Source organism: Balaenoptera physalus (genome assembly GCF_965194825.1).
Source record: "Balaenoptera physalus genome assembly, chromosome: 13".
NCBI classification, from domain to species: Eukaryota; Metazoa; Chordata; class Mammalia; order Artiodactyla; family Balaenopteridae; genus Balaenoptera; species Balaenoptera physalus.
In genome coordinates this window covers 59721856-59745371 of record NC_138892.1, presented here as the reverse complement: position 1 = coordinate 59745371, position 23516 = coordinate 59721856, and the positions used below count along the sequence as shown (strand labels likewise).

The following is a 23516-nucleotide window of genomic DNA, read 5'->3' as shown; positions in this document are numbered from 1 at the left end:
TTCATGTTTTTCAGATATATACCCAGGAGTGGAATTGCTTGGTCATATGGTAGTTTTATCTTTAGTTTTTTTTTGAAGAACCTCCATACTGTTTTCCACAGTGGCTACACCAATTTATGTTCCTACCAACAGTGTACAAGGGTTCCCTTTTGTCCATATCCTCACTAACATTTGTTATATGTGTTCTTTTTGATGACAGCCACTCTGACAGGTATCAGGTGATATCTCATTGTGGTTTTGATTTGCACTTCTCTGATTAACAACATTGAGCATCTTTTCATGTACCTGTTCTGATGCATACTCTTTTTACCCTAAAGATTTATCCTAGACAAAGGATCTTGAGGTGTGAATGTTTTTCTGTGTCTTGTGTAGGGAAAGCAAGAGAAAAGGGAAGGCTGATAATCTCTTTTAACCCTAATAGTTAAAAGTTCTTACACGAACATAGCAGGTGGAGGGTTGAGGTATTTAGACAGATTGGCAAGTCAGATCAACATTGGCAACTTTTAATTTTACATGTTTAATTCAATGCCAAACACCAACCAAACACGTTCATCATCTGACGAGTACTGCATCCCAACCCTATTTCAACATTAGGAACTGGGCTCAATCTGGTGTTCAGGGGGTGATCATAGGAAAGAAAATGAGGATGGGCGTGTCTAATGCCTTTTTAAAAATGGTGCAACATCCCCACTCATCATGTCACAAAACTCCCCATCTAGTGCTGTGACCCACCTCCAGCAGAAAGGCAAAAGGAACAGACCAGTAAGAGGGGTCTAAGGTGCCTTCTATATTTCACTCACTCCTCTCCTTTGCCAGGGTGTGCTATTAACCAAAGAAGAAGAGGAATAAGTCTCCAGAGAGCTACTGGGGCACACTGATAAAAGTGGGAGAAGCAAGAAGTGACTGAACAGGAGGCCAACACTGTTGCCTGGATTTCCTGGACCCTAAATCCATGCAGAAGCCCAGGGCTCCACAGCTTCTGTCCAGTAAGAGGAGTTTCCAGGTCCTGTATGCCCCTCCAAACTCAGATTTAAATTCACCACTTAAAAAATGGGTCTATCTCTGCCCCTAGGCATCTGGCTCTTCAGTCGCTCTCATCGTCATCCTCAATCTGAAACCGCTTCTTCTTCCGGATTCCTGGAGCTCCCAACTCTGGTGCTATGGGAATGACAGGGGTGAGAAGACAGGATATCTAAATTTGTTAAGGGGGAAGGAGGATGGTAGCATTTACCTTCAGGACTGGAGGGAAGAGTGCTAGAGGTTAGAAGAAAAGGCAGATCCCGACCAGACCCCTTTACCTTTGCTCCCGCCCTCATCTTCCTCCTTTTCCTCATCGCTGTCCAGCAGCTGTCGCTTCTTGGGTGCCACTTTCAGCTGCTCTTTCCCACCATCAGTCCCTTCCTCTGAAACGACCATGAGAGGCATAAAATTAGGGAACTAGGTCCTCATAGTCTCAAATACCCTATCAGCCCTCTTGATCACACGGTGGCTGCGTAAGTACTCAATAGTACTCAATAGATAAGTGGTCCTGGTATTACCCTCTGGGGACACCAGGCCTGCTTTCTTTTTCCCGGCTGACAGGAGGGCCCTTGGGGCATGTGCTCGATGCTCCTTTTGGCGCTCCTCCTCCTGTTGGTGCGCCTCTTCCTGTTGGTGCTCCTCCTCAGGGCCTTGCTCTCCGGGGACCTTAGGTTCTAATCCTGGCTGAAGCTTTTCCTCCTCCTCTGGTTGGCTCAAAGAAGCTGCCATCCTCCGGAGCTGGGTGGGACTCAGCTTGGCTGGAATTCGCCAGAAGGTTTCCTACAGGGGCAAAGAAGTCGAAAATGAGAGTAGTGGGAAAGGAGCAGCCAGCCTCTAGTGCACCAGATTTTGATATTATTCATTGAATAAATATGAGCCTACATTGGTGAAGCTCCACAAGGGTTGTGAACTCTACTTATTGCTTATTTATCTAGTATGTGCCCAATGTCTAACACAGTGCCTGATACACCAGGAGGTTCCCAGTAAATACAGTTGTTAATTACATAAGTAAATGAATGGATCCTGGGGATCTAAAGGTGAGTCAGATATGATCCTTGCTCTCAAGGAACTCACAATCTAATGGGAGAAAGAACCAATCTACTGTAACACCACAGGATTGGGGCTATATTAAGGGAATGAACAAATCACAGCCACCAAAATGATTACAGTTGCCCCTCCGTGTCCGAGGGTTTCACATACATGGATTCAACCAACTGCAGATCAAAAACATTGGGGAAAAAAAATGAAAAATTCCAGAAAGTTCCAAAAAGCAAAACTTGGATTTGCTGCACATTGTCAACTATTTACATAGCATTTACATTGTATTAGGTATTACAATTAATCTAGAGACGATGTGCATAGGTTATACGCAAATACTATGCCATTTTATATAAGAGACCTGAATATCTGTGAATTTTGGTGTTGGGGTGGGGGGGTTGAAGGAGGGATAGAGACTGCTTCTCTGAGGAAGTGACAACTGAACTAACTCTTCAAGGTTGGGTGGAGTGTTCATCAGGAAGATGGGTGATCTGCCACCTTGTGTATGAGGTTGGAGCCTTCCAGTAGGGGGACTGGAATGATCAACTGTTTGGGGGTATGAAAAAGCCTACTGTTTGGAGGATGGAAAGCAGCCCCGGATGACTGTAGTGTCAGGTAGGTGTGTGGTGACGTGGCTGTGAGGCTGCAATGGCTGGCCAAGGCCAGAGACACCACTGGGAGGCTGTGGACTTTGTCCTGCAAACAGTGGGGAACCATCAAGTGCTCTGATCAGGGGAGTGATATAATCAAAACTGTATTTTAGAAAGATAACTCGGGGGCAGTGTGGAAGATGGACTTAGGAGAAGGGAAGATTGGAGAGATTAGCAGGACAGCTGCTGCAGGAGTCACAGTCAGAGGTGACAGGAAATGAGGAGGAGGGGATGTATCTTAAAGTAGCACCAACACACTTGGCTGATGCTGTAACTGGTGTATTTACCTGCCCAGAGGCAGGAGGCCGAACCCTTAGCTTTTGCAACAGCTGCTGAAACTGTTCATTTTCCATTGCTTCCTCATTTTCTTCTGTCAGTGGCACCAGTGGAACTGCCTGAGAGCAGCCTAGGACAGGGTCAATGGTCACATGGTGAAGATGTGAAGAAAGAACTGGCCCTCCATCCCACGACCAGATCTCCAGCAGCCTCCAGACCCCAGTCCTCCTGAAACCGTCATTTATCCACTCACCAACCTCCTCCCGATCTTCCGCTGCTCGAATGAGGCAGTTCTGGAGCCACAGGAGGGGAGCAGAAAAGCCTAAGGGAAGGTGGAAAACTTATAACTGGCCCATACAACCAACCCCACCACCTGAGACATCTCTCCCAACTGGGCCCTCACCTTCCTGATGCAGGTTTTGCCCAAGGTTTTGAGTTGAAAGGATGGAGCCACCGTGGGCTTGTTCTGCTTCTGAGCCCTCCTCTTTCTCTTCATCCTCTTCACTCTCTTCCTCTGGCAGGTTTTCCTCTTCTTCTAGATCTTCCTGGCAAAAATCGTTCAAGGACTCCTCTTCATTAGGCTAAAATTCATTGGGGTGGGTAATGAACAAAAGGAGACAAGACGAAGAACTGAGTGGAGTCCTCTGGTTCCTGGCCACCCCACTGGGGGGATCTACTCAGAAGAGCCTGAGACAGGAAGAATCTGGGTGGGCTACTTCTAAGGAGCACTTCAGGGGGGGCAGGTCCAGCTGGCAGAGCCAGGGTAAGACTGTTACCAAGCTTGAGGGCGCCAACTTCTTCCGGCGTTTCTTGTACAGCTCCCGCCGCTCAGCCACCAGCCCCAGAGCCAGCAGTTTATCCACTATTCGGGCCCGTGAGCGTTTGGCTGTGATGTTCTTCATGATATTACCCAGCACATCTATAGAGAAAGAAAGTGTGAATGCCCAAGAGCAACAGGGGAAAGGGATTAGTAAAGGAAACAGAGGTCTTTGGAAAGAGGCTAGCTCAATTCACTCAAAAATGACACCACAAAAAACAGTATGGGGGTCTCTCAAAAAACTAAAAATAGAATTACTATATGACCCAGCAATTCCACTCCTGGGTATATATCCAAAAAAATAAACAAAAACACTAACTTGAAAAGATACATGCACCCCAATGTTCATAGCAGCATTATTTACAATCGCCAAGGTATAAAAGCAACCTAAGTGTCCATCAACAGATGAATGGATAAAGAAGATGTGGTACACACACACACACACACCCACACCCACACACACACACACAAAGGAATACTACTCAGCCATAAAAAAGAATGAATTTTTGCCATTTGCAGCAATATGGATGGAGTTGGAGGGCATTATGCTAAGTGAAATAAGACAGAGAAAGAGAAATATTATACATCACTTATATGTGGAATCTAAAAAATAAAACAAATGAATGAATATAACAAAAAAGAAGCAGACTCACAGATATAGAGAACAAACTAGTGGTTACCAGTGGGGAGAGGGAAGGGGGAGGGGAAAGATAAGGGTAGGGGATTAAGAGGTGCAAACTATTAGGTATAAAATAAGCTACAAGGATACATTGTACAATACGGGGAATATAGCCAATATTTTAGAACAACGATAAATGGAGTATAACCTTTAAAAATTAGTGACTATAGTGAATCACTATATTGTATACCTGTAACTTATATAATAAAAAAGAAAAAAAATATACATTTAAAAACAAAAAAAACAAAAACGACACCACAAACAGAGCAAGTGGACAGGATGGAGAGGATAAGCCTTCCTTGGGAACAGGAAGCAGCAGGAAAAGAAATTGAGAGCTTGGCTCTCATTTCAGAGGTTCCCTGAGCTTCCAACTCACTTACCATCAGAGTCCTGGAACTCCTCAAAAAGCCGCTGCAGCTCCAGCTCCTGATCTTCCGTCCACAGTACAATCTGGGTTCCTTTCCTGTTCAGGGGGGTGTCAGTGGAAGGGGGAGCTCAGGGAGTGAAGAGTGGATTCCCCATCTCAATTCCCTCCAGAGCATGTGCCTCTACCTCTGGAAGTCCTTGACACTGTCAGCCAGTCCCAGCTGTACCAGATGGTGGATGACCTGCTTGCGTGTCCGAGGAGCAGTTTTCAGGTGTGCCAAGATGGTGTCCACCACGTCCTGACCTGAGGTGGAGGAGGAGTGAGGCAGTGAAGAGGGGTCCTGGAGCTCAGGCTGCCCTCCTCATGCTCTTCAGACCTCAAGGCCTCATACCTTCCACATCCTTATGGGCAAGGTACAGTTCCTGAAGCTGGGCCTCCTCCTCTGGGCTCCACACAGGGCGTCTGTGACTAGAAGATCTAAATGGGGAAAGGAGAAGGGGAGCATGTAGATTGTTGGCTCAAAAAGAGGAGACCAAAGGTCTTCTCTTCTAAAAAGAATAAGGGCAATGCAGGTACCGCAAAGGAGCCAGCTAGCAGAGGCCTAAGGTGTGCTTCCTTCCTCTTACTCTCCTTCCACTTAAGAACCCAAAAGTCAAACTAAGATTTTCCAGGTTGGGCCCATGGAACCTGACACTGCAGGGGCTGAGAGTATTATGGGAAAGAGAGAGAAGAGTGAAAGGAGAGGAGCTGAGATACTCAGGGAAAGAGGACAAATATTTCTATGCATCCTTATGGCTTCCCAGCACATCTTGGGATAAGGCACATATAGACTCTCTCTGGGGGGCCACCCCACTCTGACTGTCCCCCCCGAACGCTGGTGAAGAAGGAAACTAGAGTAGACAGGAGACTTAGGCTCAATCCCAGTTCCTCTCTCAGGTGACCTCAGGTAAAGCATTTCACCTTCGGGGCTTGTTTTCTCACCTACGAAAGGGAAAGAAAGGTTACACCAACTGATCTGCAAGCTCTTCCAGCTCTGACACTCTGTGACTGTGTCACCCCTTCCCCACCGCCAAGCCTTCCCCATCCTCAAGCTCACCCGCCATCCAGGGAGCCATAGCCCTCAGTCATCTCTCGAACCACAGCTGTGTTCTTCCAGAACAGCAGCTCCACAAAGGCTTTTTGGTTGACCGCGGCCAATGCAAAGAACTTGCCCAGGATGTATTTGGCAAAAGTCACTAGCTCCTGTGGGAGAGGGAGACTGCTGTGAGGCCTGTGGCCTAAATGTACATAAACATGGGCCTTTAGGTATTTTTTCTAGGCCTGTTCCCAGCTGCCCCCTCCTCGCTCAGCCTCTTCTATCCTTCCCCTTGCAGCTCCCTCAACCTGCCTGTCTACTTCCTCACCGTTCTCTCATCGCTCAGCCTTGACACAGCTCAGGGCACTTTATCCCCTATCCTTTTACCCCAGGACTCCCCTACACTTCTAGAACCTCATTCTTTTGTATCTCCTTACTTTGTAGGCCCCAGCAGCAGGGTCGCTAAGCAGACGATTGAAGAGGCAGAAGAGGGAAAGCTGGAAAAGCAGGGCTTCCATTTTGAGATCATAGGCCAGCCGGTGCAGCATCTTGACAACACAGTGGTTGGTGTGGGCGCTATTTTGCTTGTAGCTCCGCAGCAGCAGCACGTAGGCTTGGATGACAGTTGAGTTTGCAAAGCTGCACCAAGACAGGGAGCGAGAGGATGTCAGCGTGAGGACGTGTGGTCGTCCTCACAGCCCCACGGTCTCCACCCTGACACCAATTCCGTCCTCCCGGCCCGCACCGTTTCAGGTAGTCCAGAAAGTTAAATTCTTTCTCCAACACCTCGACCACATGCAACTCTTCCTCCTCCTCCTCTTCTTCATCTTCTTCCTCTGCCCCTTGTTCCTCTGGCCCCTGCTGCCCTATAGAAAGACTGAGGATTACTGGGTGTCTGTGACGCTGGCGCTAGAGAAGAGCTGGAAGGAGAGAGATGAGAAGGAAATGGAGACTCACGGGGAAGCGGGGCCCAGAAGATTTGCTTCAGCAGCTGAATCTCCTCCTCTGGGGAAATGTTCTGAGAGCCAAACACATCTCCTTCTGGCCACACCTCCCTGGAGCACAGAGGGAACATCTCAGTTATAATTTGAAGTGGGAGAAGGAATTTAGACTTATTTTATTTTCCAGCTGGAAAGAGGATGCAGACTGTTATTTCAAAGATGAAACAAAGACTCTAGGGAAATTCTCCCTCATAAGCCACACTGCAAAGAAAATCATATAGGAAGAAAAGGCAAATAATCTAAATGCGTGGCATTTGAACAAATGTTGAACAAATGTACATATTCACACAATGGTGTTTTTTGTTTTTATAAATTTATTTATTTATTTATCTATTTATTTTTCGCTGCTCTCACAATGGTGTTTTAAAGCCATTAATAATTGCAGAAATATATCTGATGAGAAATGATGCTCACGGGACTTCCCTGGTGGTCCAGTGGCTAAGGCTCCACGCTCCCAATGCAGGGGGCCTGGGTTCAATACCTGGTTGGGGAACTAGAGCCCGCATGCCTCCTGCAACTAAGAGTTCACATGCCGCAACTAAGAGTCTGCATGCTGCAACCTAAAGATCCCGCATGCCGCAGCAAAGATCCCACGTGCCTCACCTAAGACCCGGTGCAGCCAGAATAAATAAATAAATATTTGAAAAAAAAAAAAAAAGAAATGATGCTCACAATATATTGAGAAGTGAAAAAAATACTATAAATCAGTATTGCAATATTTCTATCTTGTAAAAGAAGGTGTATATGATATGTCTATATGTAACACAGAGGGAAAAACTCTGGAAGATAACTCATCAAAATGTTAATGATGGCTATCTTTGGCTCATAGAATTAACTTTATTTTTTTTTCCCCAACTAACTGTGCTAGTATTTCTCAAAAATGAAACAAAAACAAATAATAAACCTCCCAATAAATCAACCAAAACTCCCCAGGACTCAGTACCCTGTACAGAGCCCCAGCGCTTCTGAGGGGACTTCTCTCTTGAAGACTGAGAACCCTGTGCCACAGTGAAAGCCACTCCCTGCCCCCAAAAGCCCAGGGGCTGGATGTGGAAGGATGGGTAGGCGGGACTCTTACCGGGCAGACCTAAGAAGGGTCAGGGCCTGTGGGGCCTGGCCAGCCAGGAGACAGTCTTGGATCCGCACCATGGCTTCTGCCCGCTGTTCTTCCACGGGCACCTCTGAGGCCGCATCAAAGGGAACCATGGAGTCCAAACTGAGCTCAGGATCCTAGAGAGGGATTATTAAAGCTTTGGTAACAGTTGGGGTGGGGGAGACCCAGAGAGCCTGCCCAGAGCACTACCCTCAAGAAACAGAGAGTAGGACTTCCCTGGTGACGCAGTGGTTAAGAATTCACCTGCCAATGCAAGAGACACGGCTTCGAGCCCTGGTCCGGGAAGATCCCACATGCCACGGAGCAACTAACCCCGTGCGCCACAACTACTGAGCCTGCACTCTAAAGCCCACGAGCCACAACTACTGAGCCCGTGCGCCACAACTAATGAAGCCCATGCACCTAGAGCCCGTGCTCTACAATAAGAGAAGCCACCGCAATGAGAAGCCCATGCACAGCAATGAAGAGTAGCCGCCGCTTGCTGCAACCAGAGAAAGCCTGCGCGCAGCCATGGAGACCTAACGCAGCCAAAAATAAATAAATAAATGTATTAAAAAAAAAAAAAAAGAAAGAGAGAGTTTCTGCAACTACTTACCTGGGCACAGCACTGTAGCTGCTCGGCCAGGGAGGGCCACACAGACTCCATTTCCTCTGGGCTGTAGGGGACATTACCAGAAGCTACGGACTGATCTAGGACCTTCTTTTTCTTCTTTCTCTTCTTCCGTTTGTTCTACAGAGAAGGAACTGTGTTAGGATGGCACGAGAGCTAGGGAGGCCTTTTCCCCATCAACGTCCTCTATTAACTAAATAATTAGATGTCTGAATTAATTAGACATTCACAGAGTGACCACTGTGTGCTACTCAATGGCAATGGGGAAGCAGCAGTGAAGAGCACATTTCCTTGCCCTTGAGGCGCTTGTGGCCTAGTGGGGGAGACAGGTAAGTAGACAGGTAAATGACACTACAGCCTGGATAAGACCTAGAACATGGCTGAGCATAAAACGCCATAGCAAAACCCAGGAACAGCACGTGACTCATTTCTTGCGGCAGTGATACCTTAAACACAAGCCTAGAGAATGAGCAAATTTGCTCTGAGGATAAAAAATTCTATATGAAAAGGCTTTATAAAATGCAAAGCGCTCTGCAAATGTAAACTACAATTTTTTCTCCTGAAAAGCAGGAGAATGAGAGTCAATACCCCGACCCCGCTCCCCCAAGTCATGGCTGTGAACCAGTCTTCGCTGTGGGCAAATAGGAGGGCCTGTGAGGCCCTTAATGAGGTTCATGCTTTATTCAAGGAACTTACAAACACACTAAAGGTCAGGAGCATGAGTTTGGATTCCAGCAGACCAGGATTTAAGTATTGACGCTAGCCATATACCAGCAAGACCTTGGACAAGTTGCTTAACCACTCTGCGCATGTGTCCTAGTGCTATTGTGAGGATTATAGGGAAACCTTAGCACAACGTCTGAGACATAGTAAACGCTCGATAAATGATAGCACCTGTTAGTACTGCTAATACAACAGAGCTCCGAGTGTAAACAGACCTTTTAGAAAAGTCTCATTGGTACTACAGCCCCTTTCAAGTCCAGTTCTGACCGAGTTTTAACCTATAGCAAACAGAATTATAGGAAAATTTTTACAAAGCAGAGTCCTTGTGTCTCCAGGATAGAAATTCCTTGAGGTTTTCTTCTTGTCCCAGACTTTTCATTTATTGTATCATTTCAGGCTCATGGGTAGATGTTACAACCAACTTTAAAAACCAGGACTCACACAAGCAGCTTAAGTTATTCTAACAGTAACTAATACGGGATGATATCCCAGACCTCTGACTTTTTTTTTTTTTTTTTTTTTTTTTTGGCCGCACCATGCGGCATGTGAGATCTTAGTTCCCTGACTAGGGATCAAACCTGGACCCCTGCAGTGAAAGTTCAGAGGCTTAACCACTGGACCACCAGGGAAGTCCCCAGACCTCTGACTTTTAATGTAAGGCCCTTTCTATCTCATTACAGTGCTTCTGAAGTATAACCAGGAAATAGCACAGCATAATTACTAAATTCTAAAATTATTAACCCCCTGGGACTTCCCTGGCAGTCCAGTGGTTGAGACTTCGCCTTCCAATGCAGGGGGTGTGGGTTCCATCCCAAGTCGGGGAGCTAAGATCCCACATGCCACGTGGCCAAAAAAAAAAAAAACCCCAACAGACATAAAACAGAAGCAATATTGTAACAAATTCAATAAAGACTTTAAAAATGGTCCACATCAAAAAAAAAAATCTTACAAAAAAATAAGTAAATAAAATAAAATTATGAACCCCCAGAGTCTATGTGCTTAGCACAGAGCAGGCGTTTAATAAATGTTTCCTGAATGAATTAAGATACTTATGGTAGATCAGGGATCAACCTAATGAGAGGAGACTCACAAGGCAGAACCACATTGGCAACACCAACAAAACTCTTGCCCTTAGTTCAGAGTAGTTCTAACAGACCAGCTTAAGCTACAGAAAATGTGAGGAGAAAGAGGCCCCTGTCCTTTCTGTCCCCCACCCTTTCCCCCCAGCTCTTTCTACATCCTGGGCTGCCCAGTACCTGCACCATCAGGTTCCCACGGCTCCGACAGAACCGCTCCAACATCTTGAGGAAGAGGTGGGTGGTTTCCACCAGGTCACGAAGGAAAGAGCGGGGCTGGCATCTCTCATCAAACTTCCGAAAGAGTGCCAGGAAGAGCTCTCGGTACTCCATCACATAGAAAATGTTGTCTAGAAACAGGGAAGAGAAAGGAATGGAAGGACTGATCTGGAAAGCTTGGGGAAAGGAGAGACGGGTGAAGCTGGGTCTGGGAAGAGTGAGTTTCTGATCAAGAGGCAGGGAAGGCGGGATCAGAGACCGAGGCAGGGAAGGCGGGATCAGAGACCAAGCCAGGCCTCACTCTGGATGATGCGGCTGCTCTCCCTCACAGCCTCGTCTGAGGACACATTCATCTCATTCACTGTGGCCAGCAGCTCCTGATAGGCCTTCAGAGCCAGGTGCATCCTGTGAGAGGGAAAGAGGTAAAATGGAGGACAGCTTAGGACCTTGGTTCATGGAAACAGTATCACCCTTTGCACCCTCACCCGCCAAAATAGTTCCATCAAAAACGGAATGACCGGGGCTTCCCTGGTGGTGCAGTGGTTGAGAATCTGCCTGCCAATGCAGGGGACACGGGTTCGAGCCCTGGTCTGGGAAGATCCCACATGCCGGGGAGCAACTAGGCCCATGAGCCACAATTACTGAGCCTGCGCGTCTGGAGCCTGTGCTCCGCAACAAGGCCGCGATGAGAGGCCCGCGCACCGCGATGAAGAGTGGCCCCCACTTGCCGCAACTAGAGAAAGCCCTCGCACAGAAACGAAGACCCAACACAGCCAAAAATAAATAAATAAAAAATAAATTAAAAAAAAAAAAAAAGAAAAAAAAAACTTCCAAAAAAACCGGAATGACCCAGCCAGTCCTTGCTCCCCAGCTGACCACCTGAAGCCTGAAACAGGACAGAAAGTACCATCCAGAATTCAGGCATTCAGATTCCCAGCCAGGCCAAGATGTCCACTCTGACCCCAATTCTCCTCCTGCTCACCGGCGTGCCCAGGAGGTGGCTTCCTTGCGGTCGGTCAGCATCATCTCATAATACTTGGTGAGGTTCTGCTCAATGAAGTGGAAGGTGCGGACACTGAGGGTCTCAGAAACCAGGCCTGGCCGGAAGGAGGCAGCTCGGTTGAAGGCCATAAAGAAAGCCAAAGCCCACATGTAGTAGGTCTCATCGTGCTGCTGAGCCTTCTCCCGAAGCAGGTGGTCCTGATGTCCAGGAAAAACAGACCACTTCATGACCTCAGGGCTTCCAACTTCCTCCTGTCCTATGATGACCAGGTGGACCCTGGACACCACTGTAACAATATTCTAGGACCCAAATTTCCATCCTTCTCTCATTCTCCCCACATTCCCTTCCCCTTCCTCTGCGGCAATCTCTACAGCTTTTTTTGTCGTATCAATAAGCCCCTCCCTCCTGACTTCATCACCATGTCTCAGGCGCACCCTACATCCGTCTCACCTACTAGTCCACTCTCCATGGTCAGCTTTCCATGGGTTCCTCTCCAGCTTGCCCTTCTTACCCACCGCTGCCCCAATAACCTCTCTACTCCAACTTTCCTAGGCTCTCACCTTCACCGAGCCCATGAGCCGGTTGTAACAGTTCTCCAGGAACTCAGAGCAGAAGTCTCTGAGAAAGAGTCTCACGTTGAGGGCAGAGCGGCGCTGAACGGACAGCTCCCGGGCAGCCTGGCGACGTTTAGGTACCCGTCGGGGCTGCTTTCCCAAATCTGAAGTGTAGTTTTGGAGCTGGGGATGTAGGTTGAGGGAATTAGAATTACTCCTAACCACCTCCCTCCCCGGCAGCTCTTTACACATCCTTGGTACTACAGTTTTCTCAGAAGAAACTTGTAGAAGGTGCTCTCCCTCTGGTACTAAGTGAATATGCAGGTAAAGACAATGCCAAAAGCTCTATTTCTCCTAGGTCTCCAACTTTCTAAGCCCAAGAACAGAGAAGATTTACCTCCAGAGAGATAAAGGCCCCCCAGTCCACAATGTTCCCACCCCTGATGGGAGAATACTCACATTGTGGAGACCTTTGTGAAAGATGAGGTCCCTCTCCCCAATGGATTTCAAGCCCTGGACAATGTAGGAGCCCCCAAATCGAGAATGCCTGCAGAGAAAAAAAAGTCCAGGGTGATTCCTCAATTCTCTGGAAGCTCCATCCCCATTCTCTTTCAGCAGCACATCAGAGTATGTTGTAACTGCAAAGTGCTCTCTGGTCACCACTGCCTTAGCCTTTGGCCCAAGCCCTAGCATTCCGCAGTGCAGGAACGGGAACATGGGTAGAGCGGCTCTCCACCACTCACCTGTTGCCTCGTTGCAGGGCTCGAGTCTTCTTTTCTGCCATCTCTCGCTGGCGCAACACCTCCAGTTCTGCCACAGCTGTCCTCCGCTCCTGAGCTAAGCGTCCCTGCCCTACTCCTGCCAGCTGCTCAGGGTTCTAGATTTAGAACAAGGAGGGAAGAGTCAGAAGGACAGTCATTCCCTATTCTGAGTTCACTCCTAGTGGGGACAGAAAGAGTGAACAAAATAGGACTGTTGATGGGACCCTGTACTTAAGACATGGCTATTCCACCTGGCACCTGCCTTCCCCAGGTATTTCAGTCATGATACAAGAGCAATTCCGGCCGCACAGCAGAAACGGACATGAGGGAAGGGATTGAGGCAACAGGTGAGTGTCTCACCTGGTCACGAAACATAAGGGAGATGATCTCCAGCACATGGAGGCTCCACTGATGCTCCGCAGTTGCGCTGGCCAGGAAGAGGAGCAGGTCGTCCAGGCCACTGAGGTGAATCGCCCAGAGAAGCCGGTCGTGGACACTGGCGTCATCATCGATCCTCTGAGCGGTAAGCGGTGAGGGGAAAAGGGGAGATCAGTCAGTTCTACTGCCCTGCCTTGAGGTTTTCCAACTCATTCCTTGACGAAGGTCCCTCCCCGAGTTTCGTCAGAGGACAGAACAGCGAAAAAGGGGCAGCCCAACCTAATCAAGCACAAGAACTCAGACCAGCCAAGATCACCTTCTCCTGATCAAGGTCGGCTGGGACATGGAGAACATTTCTGACCAGCAGCAGGATCCGCTCAATCAGCAAGCTGTCTTCCTCCTGCCGTTCCTCCCAGCCCTGGTCAGAAGAAGGAGAGTTAGAGGACAAGACCCCCTGTGGAAGGCGGGAGGCATCTACCCTGACGGGGCGAGAGAGGCACAGAGAAGAATCAGGATTAAAAAGAAAGAACAGGAAGAGTTCGAGCAGTCCCGAGGCAGCAGAGACAGCGGATTGGACTTGTACCCCCAAGGACTGGGACGGTATCTCCAAACCCCGCATGTTCTGACGCCCCACCTGGGGTTCTGCCCAGGGGAGGAGCAGGGCGCTAACTGTCCCCTGGGATCTTGTGAGGTGGAGACTCACCAGCTGCAGCAGCTCATACAACGTTTCACTGAGGACTCCAAAAGCCTTCTCACTGGCAAAGGCCTATGAAACAGGGGGGTGGACCTTAAGTAGCCCCCACCCTCTCCTTTCCCACCGCCCCCAAACTCTGCCCCGGGATTCTGGAGGAAAACCTCACCTCTTTGTAGGCCTGCAAGTATGCTAGCACCTGCAGAAAGTGGTGCCGGAAGCTGGGCTCCTTGGGCACGCTGCCAAAACAGAGCAAGGCTGGTTGTGTCAAGTTCACCATCAGCCTGGGGAGACCATGAAGGAGGGAGAAGCTGTTCAGTTTCCTCACCAGGCACAAATACCAAAGGCTGGCACACAGTATATGTTAAAAAGCTGGGGGATCAACAACGAGGTCCTGCTGTATAGCACAGGGAACTATATTCAATATCCTGTGATAAATCGTAATGGAAAAAACATAAAAAAGAATGTATATATATGTATAACTGAATCACTTTGCTGTACAGCAGAAATTAACATAGCATTGTAAGTCAACTATACTTCAATTAAAAAAAAAAAAAAAAAAGCTGGGGAATCAACCTGATAACAGCATGAAACAGAGACTGGTCCTGGCGGTGCTGGGTAAGGATGGGTAGGAGGTCGCTCTGCAGGATTTGCGCTGCCCCCAGCTGCTGCCGTACATCTCGCGTCTCATCCTCATGCCTCAAGTAGCGGATCAAATCCTTCACACTCTCTTCAGGGACAGAATAAACACTTACATGGAACCCTGGCAGAAGCTCTACCCAGGCCCATGTGCTCTTCATACCCAGGGCTTGAGAAATTCAAAAGACCTAGACTCAAGCGTTTTTTTTTTTAACCTGTTACCTCAAAAAGCGACTCACCTAAGCAATCTGGCTCCTTGTGGTAAGTGTCTCCCTCCAAGTACCCAAGAGCACTGCATGTGGCTAGAAGTTCACAATTCATCATGTTCAAGTCCATACATCAGTGGACCAGCCGTTAGAGAAGAAAGGCAGGTGGAGCCAAGGGAGCTAGAAATGACGAGGCCTATAGAGACAAGGAAAGATAACAAATGTAGGGGGACTTCCCTGGTGGCTCGGTGGTTAAGAATCCGCCTGCCAATTCAGGGCACATGGGTTCGTGCCCTGTTCTGGAAAGATTCCACATGCTGCGGAGCAACTAAGCCTGTGCACCACAACTACTGAGCCTGTGCTCTACAGCCCATGCTCCTCAACAAGAGAAGCCACCGCAATGAGAAGCCCATGCACCACAATAAAGAGTAGCCCCTGCCCGCCGCAACTAGAGAAAGCCTGCGCGCAGCAACAAAGACCCAATGCAACCAAAAATAAAAATAAACAAATAAATAAATAAATCTATAAAAAAAACCCAAAACAAAACAAATGTAGGGTCCTCCCCATAAAAGGGAGGGGGGAGCAGGCAGGGCCCTAATGCTCTGAGTATTCTGATCAAGGTCCTCAAATGCTTCACTTTTGTCAGCACCGGAAGTGCTGTTCCCAGTCCCAGGGAAAGCTTTAAGTTAAGACTTCTACCCAGGAGGCTCCGAGACTAAGAATTAAGCCATCCCATCCTCTAAATCGGGTCTGAAACTGTAGAAACAGTATGTTTGAGTCTAGATAACCTAGCAGAAAGAAAGGCTGGTTAGCAAAGGGCATCAACTCTGAGAATTTCACCCTGAGAAAGCTCTGCAGCCTTGTGAGAAGATGGGAGAATGAGCTTCCCTCTGCCTTAAAATTGCCGGGGGAGTTCCCTGGCGGTCCAGTGGTTAGGACTCAGCGCTTTCACTGCTAAGGCCCCAGGTTCAATCCCTGGTCGGGGAACTAATCCCACAAGCTGCGCAGCACGGCCAAAAATAAAAAAATTGCTGGACCCGGTCCCCCTCCACCTTCCACCCACACAGTTAGAGCTCTTCTGTACCACAAGAACTGAGAAAACCCAGCTCTGACTGTACAGTGATCCCACTGAGGATCTGATATATCCCAGGAGCCCTGAGGCTTCTGAGGCCCTGGGAATGTGTAAAGAAAGTTCCCTCACTCTCCTCCCCCAAGTTACTCTTAAATTTTGGTGATCTTAGTAGAGGCCAGTACCTAACAGAATGGGTGAGGAAAAGAAGTAAATAGGAACTAGTTAAATTCCTTGTCCCTCTCCACAGAAGAACCATCTTCCTTTTCTGAAGCACACCCCCTTTTATTAAGATCCCTAAACCCTCATCAGATAAGCAAATAGGCACAGATCCTGGATGTTTCAGCACCTGACACTCGGCTCACACACACACACACACACACACACACACACACACTACATGCACTATGCGTCCCCTTGTCACATTCAGCCACACTCTCAGCACGCAGCAGCTTCCTCTAAAAACACGTTTCCCTGTTCCATACGTACCCCTAGCCCAACTCTACCCCTGTTCCCCCACAGGAAATAAGAAATGGGCCATGTCCAAAGGACCAAGGTTTAATGCCTGATGTTATCTCCATGCATTTATGTAACTGGGCTACTTCTCTAGGCTGCTGCCTTCCCTTCCCCTACCCAGTGCTAATCTCCTTTCTGACCGCTCAGCCCAACAACAGTGAGCCAGTAAAACACAGAATGACCAGGAAAACTGAAGGGATACCTGCCTTTGCTGTCCTTTCTCATGGGACTTGCAGACCCTAAGACCTGGGCTCCAGTGAGGTAGGTGCAGTGTGTGAGATCTGTGACTCTCCTCCAAGATGGATCTAGCTTAAAAAAAAAAAAAAAAAAAATACATCTAGCTTTTCCAGACAGACCACTGGTGTATACACACATACACACACACACACACACACACACACACACACACAGAGCAGACCAATTCTAATATTCAATAATATTCAATATTTGTAAAACTGGCCCCAGCAGAGTACTCAAACCTCTGCTTTCAACACATCGTTTTACCTGAAAGGCAAAAATAACAGAGGTGGTAACTGCTGTTACCTGGCTACCTAAATAAAAGCTGGAGAGGAAAGGAGATAGGGAAGGAGCATCCTTGCAGATGTGAGAGGGGAAGAGGTTATGTAAGAGAGCTAAGACTTCAGGTTCTAATCCCCTGCAGTTCTGACAAAACCAGAGAGCAAAAAGCAAAGTAGAGGAAGAAATGGGTCAGATGACTATGATAAAGCTCCCAGGCAAGTTGGGTTTACGTGAGGCAAGCTGGCAGTCTTGGGCCTATTCATTAGAACTGGAATAAAAGAGCTCTAAACAGGAGTTCCAGCCCTCACTGGTAGAAACATACTATTAAAAAATCAGCCAGGGACAGAAAACTTACAGTTCACTCTCTTTTCATGCAGTTATCTAGAAGCTACTCACCTAGTCTGTGTGGCCTCATCTTCCTCTCCGAGACCACTTATAACCTGATTATCTGTCTTATATCTACTTCACACTTACCCATCCAACCCACCACTTCTTAGATCCATGCCTTAGGTGCCTCGTCTGGCTATCTAGCCCCCCAACCCAGGAACATAAACATACATATTCCAAGACATAGAGACCCCTCACGCTCTCCAAACCTTGCTCCCTCCTTCTGGAAGGTCCACCTCCCTTAACTCCAAAAGTTCTAAGCCTATCTGATCTTCAAGATCCAGCTCAAATGCCACTCCTCCACGAAGCTCTCCCTGATAGCCTACAGCAGGACAGGATCTGACGGCACATATCACTCTAAATGGACTTCCTCCTCCGTCACTGAACTACTTCTTTACGTTATAATAACTTAGAATACATCTTTTCTCCTCTACTAAATGTTGTTTTATGCATTTCTGAATGCAGTGAATTTCTTTCATAAGACAGACATTCAGTAGAAACTGTTAAATGCAACTTGGTGTAATAGAAAGAACAGTACAACGGTCAGAAGGTGGGGTCAGAGTCCTGGCTTCACTGCCTACCTGCCCATTTATTCCTCATCAAGTCAGTCTTAGCTTCCTTATCTGAGAAGTAAGGGAAAGGATACTGTGGCAGCCATGGAAGTGCCTGCTCAGATTTGTCAAGAAAGAACTTTCCATTCAGCTGCAAAGAATGCAGTTAGCTGACAGCACCTCCAGGACCCACCTCAGCCCTACTCTTCCTGGGCAGTCCCCCAGCTAATGACTAAGCACAGGGCTCACAAAAGTCATAGTGAGCGTGGGCTCACTATAGTTACCTCCACCAAATTCTTTCCTCCTACAAAGAGGGAAAAGGAGAAACCACAAGTGCTGCTTCAGGATAACGGGACAGAAGAGATATATACAAGCTTTTAATTTCTCTTTGTTCCAATTGGAGTACTTTATTCTCCTTCCTGAGTTTTCTACTTTGAAAATAATTCTCCCCATGCCACCTCTTCCACCCAGAACAAAGGCAAAACAGGAAAACCAGCCATTCTGGCTTACCAGAGAACCAATAGAAAAAAGAAATTCTTTTTTTTTTTTCTGAAAAAAGGTTTACCTTAGAATTAACAAAACATGCAAGTAAAAGCATTAACATTATACCCTCAATGTCTCAACTACCTAAACAGTCATTCTCAAGCCAGGCTGTACTTTAAAACCACCTTAGGATACCTGCTTAGGCCCTGTCCAAATATTCAGAAACTCCAGGGGCTGGGGAGAAGGGGCACAGGCACAGTATTTAGGAAACGCTCGCCAAATGATCCTATAATTGGGAACTGCTTTAACATATACAAGACTTTGATGCTGAAGGAAAATCAAGATGCAAAGGCGGGGGGAAAAAAAAGATGCAAAGGTGGTCTACAACTTTATTCAACAATCAGCAGTTAGTTCTCATCATTTTTTTAATTGATGACCTTCTAGATAGGGTTTTTTTGAGTTTTTTGTTTTGTTCTGTTTGCTTTGTTTTAAAATACTGACTGGGGTAATATAGTTGTTCCCCAACTTCTGGATTTCATGGATGGGTCTTTAATTTTTTTTCAATTTAGGGAGACTAACCTAAGGTGGTAGACTCTAAATTTTGTAACTTAAGGACAATTAAAAAAAAATACAGACACACAAACCTCCTATATTGCTGGTAGGACTGTAAAATGGTGCAGCTGCTGTGGAAGTTGGTTTGGCAGTTCCTCAAAATGTTAAACAGAGTTACCATAGCACCTAGCAATTCCACTCCTAGGTATATATCTGAGAGAAATGAAATGCACGTCCACACAAAAACCTGCACACCAATGTTCACAGCAGCATTATTTATAATAGCCAAAATGTGGAAAACCCCAATGTCCATCAATTGATGAATGGATAAACAAAAAGTGGTATATCTACACAATGGAATATTATTTGACAATAAAAAGGAATGAAGTACTGATACACGCTACAATATAGATGAAATTTGAAAACATTACATTCCATGAAAGAAGCCAGACACAAAAGGTAACATATTGTAAGAGTCCACTTATATGAAATACCCAGAATAGGCAAATCCAGAGAGACAGAAAGTAGATTAGTGGTTGCCAGGGACTGGGGAGAGGAGGCAATGGGGAGTGACTGCTAGTAGGGACGTATGTGGTTTCTTTTGAGGGTGATAAAAATGTTCTAACATTAGATAGCAGTAACAGTTGCACATCTCTGTGAATTGTACATTTTAAAAGGGTGAATTTTATGGTATGTGAATTATATCTCAATACAGCTGTTATAAAAAACACCCAATTACTACACATTGTTTTCAGTATTTAAACACCAAAAAACCCCCACAAAAACCTAAGAAGGACAAAAATCCCAGAATAAAGTACAGTCCTTTAATACATTTAATTTTATGAAAAAACTCATTATGTTGTATTTTCACATTTTATCATAGACAGATGAGAAACTCTGTCAAACACCTTAGACAAAGCAGATCTGGACATTTAAAAGGGATGTTACTTACTTTTCTCACTCAACTAAGTACTAAGCAGTTGAGATGAAGCAATAATCATCTCAAATGCAGGCCTCAAAATGCAAGAACCAAAGGAAAATAAAGGATAAAATATTAAATACGCTTGCAATTCAAAATAGAAAATTAACACATTTCTTGAAAACAAAATAAAACCAAGCAAAAAACTCTGTCCCAAACCAACCCTGCTCTAAGAACCAGCTTTGAGATTCACTAGTATGAACAGAATGACGCTTGGCATTTGAATTCCAGTTCTGTCCAGTACTAAGTTGGTGATCTTGAGCATGTGGCTTAACCTAAACCTCAGTTTCCTTATCAGTACACTGAGAAAAATAAGTAGGGGGTGGTTCAGATGAGATCATGGAAATCAGTGTCATTTGTGGACCAATGGACGCTGGTCCACAAACTGTTAGCAGTCTGCATCAAGATATGGACAAAAACAAAGCATAAGCATTTAGAACATCTTATAGCAATTTGACGCAGTTGATGTTTGTTGAATCTAATAGTAAAAATGCCTATATTCTGTATGTCTCTTTTTAATGTTATTTCTCTAGTAATTTAATTTTTCTAATAATACTATTCTAGTTCTACTATTTTAGAAGAGTACTTTATATTTCAAGTGATATATCACAATAAAGCTAGAAAAAAAAGAAAGAAAGAAAAGTACTGGTCTGCAACAGCTTGGGGGGGAAAAAAACCCTGGTCGTTCACCACGAAAGTTTGAGAAGCTCTGATATCAAACAATTTACTGAATGTTGAGCACAAAGAATTCTCAAAATATTAATTTCCTCTCCATCTATTGGACTCTATAGTCAGTCACTAAGTGCTTACAAAGATCCTCCAAGGCAAAAGATAGTGCTGTGCAGGTGCAGTGGCTGCAGTGCTAAAGAAATTTAAGGAATTTAGTTGCAGAAATAAAACCCACCTAATATAGAAGAAACAATGTAAAAGAAAGTCAGTAATAGCTCTAAGTGATATTTTTTAAAAAATTCTGAAAAACTAGGGCTCTTTTCAGGTTAAAGTAGCCAAGGAGGTTTTGTCAGAGAAAGTGTGATTAGAACTGGGCCTCTGAAGGCTGCATAGAATTCAGGCAGCTGAGAGGAGGAGGGGAACTTAAGCAGAGAATTTGCCAGAGTAAAACCAGAGAGGGAGCCACTATGAATAGAGGAGTCTTAACAGGAAAGCAATGGAAAAGAGGGTTGGAACCGGCTTTATGGGAAAACTTGGTCTTTGTCTATCAATTCAAGGATTTAGATCATAAGCCTGGGACTAACTGAAGATTTCTGAGCTGAAAAACAAAATGATCAAACTGGGGTCGCACAAGCAGGAGCACATATCCTACTGGTGTATCACTACACATCACTCTCTGTAAGGTCTCAATCTTTTTTCCTTTTACTGCATTCACTCTGCAAAAGATCCCAACCTCAGATCAATGCAACCGTTTGCTTTCTAGACTCCTGGATTCAAATCTAGAGTCAGATCTGCTAGAGGAAACCAAACAACCCTGCAAAATGATACACAACAAATGTGGTCTCCAACCTGAACAGGTCCTCAGCCTGGCCCAGCAAATCCTTAGTGTTCCTGGCCCTCTCCCTCTTCTCCTTCCCAAGGAACAGCTGTTTCTACCCTTCACCGTTACCCTCAAGCCCCTTTACTCCACTGCTTCCCACACCTCTCAGCTGGTGTCTCAGGTCCCTTCCTCTCAGAACAACTGAGATCATCAGAAACGAACTGTCTCAATTCTCTCCACCCAAGCCTAAAAACATACATATTTCAAATGAATCTAAGCCCTCCATTTGTGAATGATCAATTACTTCTCGTCCCTCAGTTGCTTCTTCCTCATTCCTCATTTGTTTCCAATTTTCTCTTTATACTGGCTCCATTCCCATATGTTATGAGTTGCTCAAAGCTCCTCCGTCTTAGGGGGTGGGAAAACCCCCCAAAATGAAAGAAAACAAACACCTTTCCTTGACTTCATATTGGCTGCTCCTCCACTCCTCCTTAAGTGATGATGCTCCGCAGGCTTGCGTCTTTTTCTTCTTTTGGTGGCCCTGCCACACAGCTTGGGGGATGTCAGTTCCCCAACCAGGGCTTGAACCCGGGCCACGGCAGGTATCATAAGTGCTCAACACATGCTTTCTAAGCTGAAGTAGACAAGTTTCGAAGTTGAGGGAGGAGAGGTTGGGGCTGGAGATTTGGAGGCATCAGGATGTAAGGCGGTGTGTCAAGTTGTGAAAGTAGATAAACTTACTCAAGAGAGTTCTGAGAGGAGTAAGGAAGCCAGGGCAGACTTCTTTGTCACCCTGTAACTGCAGAGGACTCATTTACACGTGTTCTTCCTTCCAGTTCCGTCAGGGCAGGAACTCTGTTCTATTCATCTCTGTCCACCTGGTACTGAGCACAGGGCACAGTACATGTTAGGAGCTCAGTAACCTTTTACTCAGTTGTATAAGTGCCACTGATAATAGAGGGAGGTAAAATACTTCAGGGACACAGAGGAAGAAGTGACTACTTCGGCCCAGGAGGGCTGGAAATAGAGGTTTTCAGTGGGACAACTGAGCTCCTGAAAGAGAAGTTCATTTGGCAGAGAAGTGGCAAGAACTTCAAGTAGAGGGAACAGCAGGAGCACAGGTACCAAAGCGTGAAAGAGCACAATGCAGACACACCCTTTCCACAGGTTTGGGAGTCAAGTGCATGAGATAGAAAAAAATGATAGGGAGCTTTAGAAAATCAGCTGAGAGGGTCAGAGTCAGACTGCCAGAGGCCATGGACACCCACCTAAAGATATAAACTTGACCGTGGGCGGCCAAAGAGGAGTTTTAAATTTAATCTGAAATGACCAGATCTACTTTTTATAACGGTAATTATGTAGTGGCAGCACGAAGGGCCAAGAATTGAGAGACTCAAGGGAAGGAGCTTAATTAACGGCTGATGGTCCGGCTAACAAACCCAAGCAGAGGCTGTATCCTCCTTAAGCCTTCTACCCGAGGGAAAGGAAGGAAGGGAATGAGAAATCCATTTTATAAAAACTCAAGATTTAAGTCAAGCGACCAGTGAATCCCAGCTCCTGCTGACCACCAAGCTGTACACCTATTTTTTTCGGGTCTGAACTGGATGGAAAGTTCCGAAGGGTAAATGCCCGGGAAGCTTCTGTTTTACTTTAAGGGTTCCAAGCCCCTTCCCATCACAGCCGCACCGCTGCGCGAGGACCTATCTGTGCAGAATCGCGTCGGGAAAATGACGGGACGTCCCAGGAGAGTTGGAAACGCTGCGGTTCCCACACAGGACGCGGGGTGAGGACGCGTGCGCACCTAAAGCGCGCGCCCCGCCCCCTGTCTTTAAACCGGGTGGCGGGAAAGGGGACTCCGCGCCTCCTAGAAGAGCCCCCGCGGCTTCGAAGGGACGCAATCCGCTTAGAGCCCTCTCGCCCAGACACTCACCCGCTCCCCGCCGGTCCTCAGGATCCCCGCGGAGCCAGCAGCGGCCGCCACATTTCCCGCCACCCGGCTGGGCTGGACCAGATCCCGCCTACGTGGGGAGCGGGGCGGGGAGAGCGGGGCTGGTCCATGTGACCCCGAGCGGGC

The 23516-nt window shown here is 46.6% G+C and overlaps 1 protein-coding gene across 3 annotated transcripts; it reads right to left on the bottom strand.

The window, feature by feature from the left end:
• Nucleotides 1–482: 482 nt before the first annotated feature.
• TIMELESS (timeless circadian regulator) lies at nucleotides 483–23475 on the bottom strand. Of its 3 annotated transcripts, XM_082421681.1 has the most exons (30): nucleotides 23373–23401; nucleotides 16685–16791; nucleotides 14931–15093; nucleotides 14629–14782; nucleotides 14222–14336; nucleotides 14065–14127; nucleotides 13678–13779; nucleotides 13344–13499; nucleotides 12966–13099; nucleotides 12682–12769; nucleotides 12229–12405; nucleotides 11648–11865; nucleotides 10967–11070; nucleotides 10627–10796; nucleotides 8633–8767; nucleotides 8002–8153; nucleotides 6880–6977; nucleotides 6668–6788; nucleotides 6360–6561; nucleotides 5944–6089; nucleotides 5239–5324; nucleotides 5033–5150; nucleotides 4861–4943; nucleotides 3761–3903; nucleotides 3388–3565; nucleotides 3238–3306; nucleotides 2996–3114; nucleotides 1539–1800; nucleotides 1299–1403; nucleotides 483–1158 (listed from the first exon to the last, which is right to left on the bottom strand). In XM_082421681.1, exons 3-30 carry the CDS (start codon nucleotides 15025–15027, stop codon nucleotides 1085–1087), a joined length of 3669 nt encoding a protein of 1222 aa, XP_082277807.1. In that variant the 5' UTR covers nucleotides 15028–15093; nucleotides 16685–16791; nucleotides 23373–23401; the 3' UTR covers nucleotides 483–1084. The 3 variants fall into 3 exon arrangements, with proteins under 3 accessions (XP_082277807.1, XP_082277808.1, XP_082277809.1); XM_082421682.1 differs by lacking the exon at nucleotides 16685–16791 and having other exon boundaries at nucleotides 23373–23475; XM_082421683.1 differs by lacking the exons at nucleotides 16685–16791; nucleotides 23373–23401 and having other exon boundaries at nucleotides 483–1192; nucleotides 14931–15070.
• Between the last annotated feature and the right edge of the window lie 41 nt (nucleotides 23476–23516).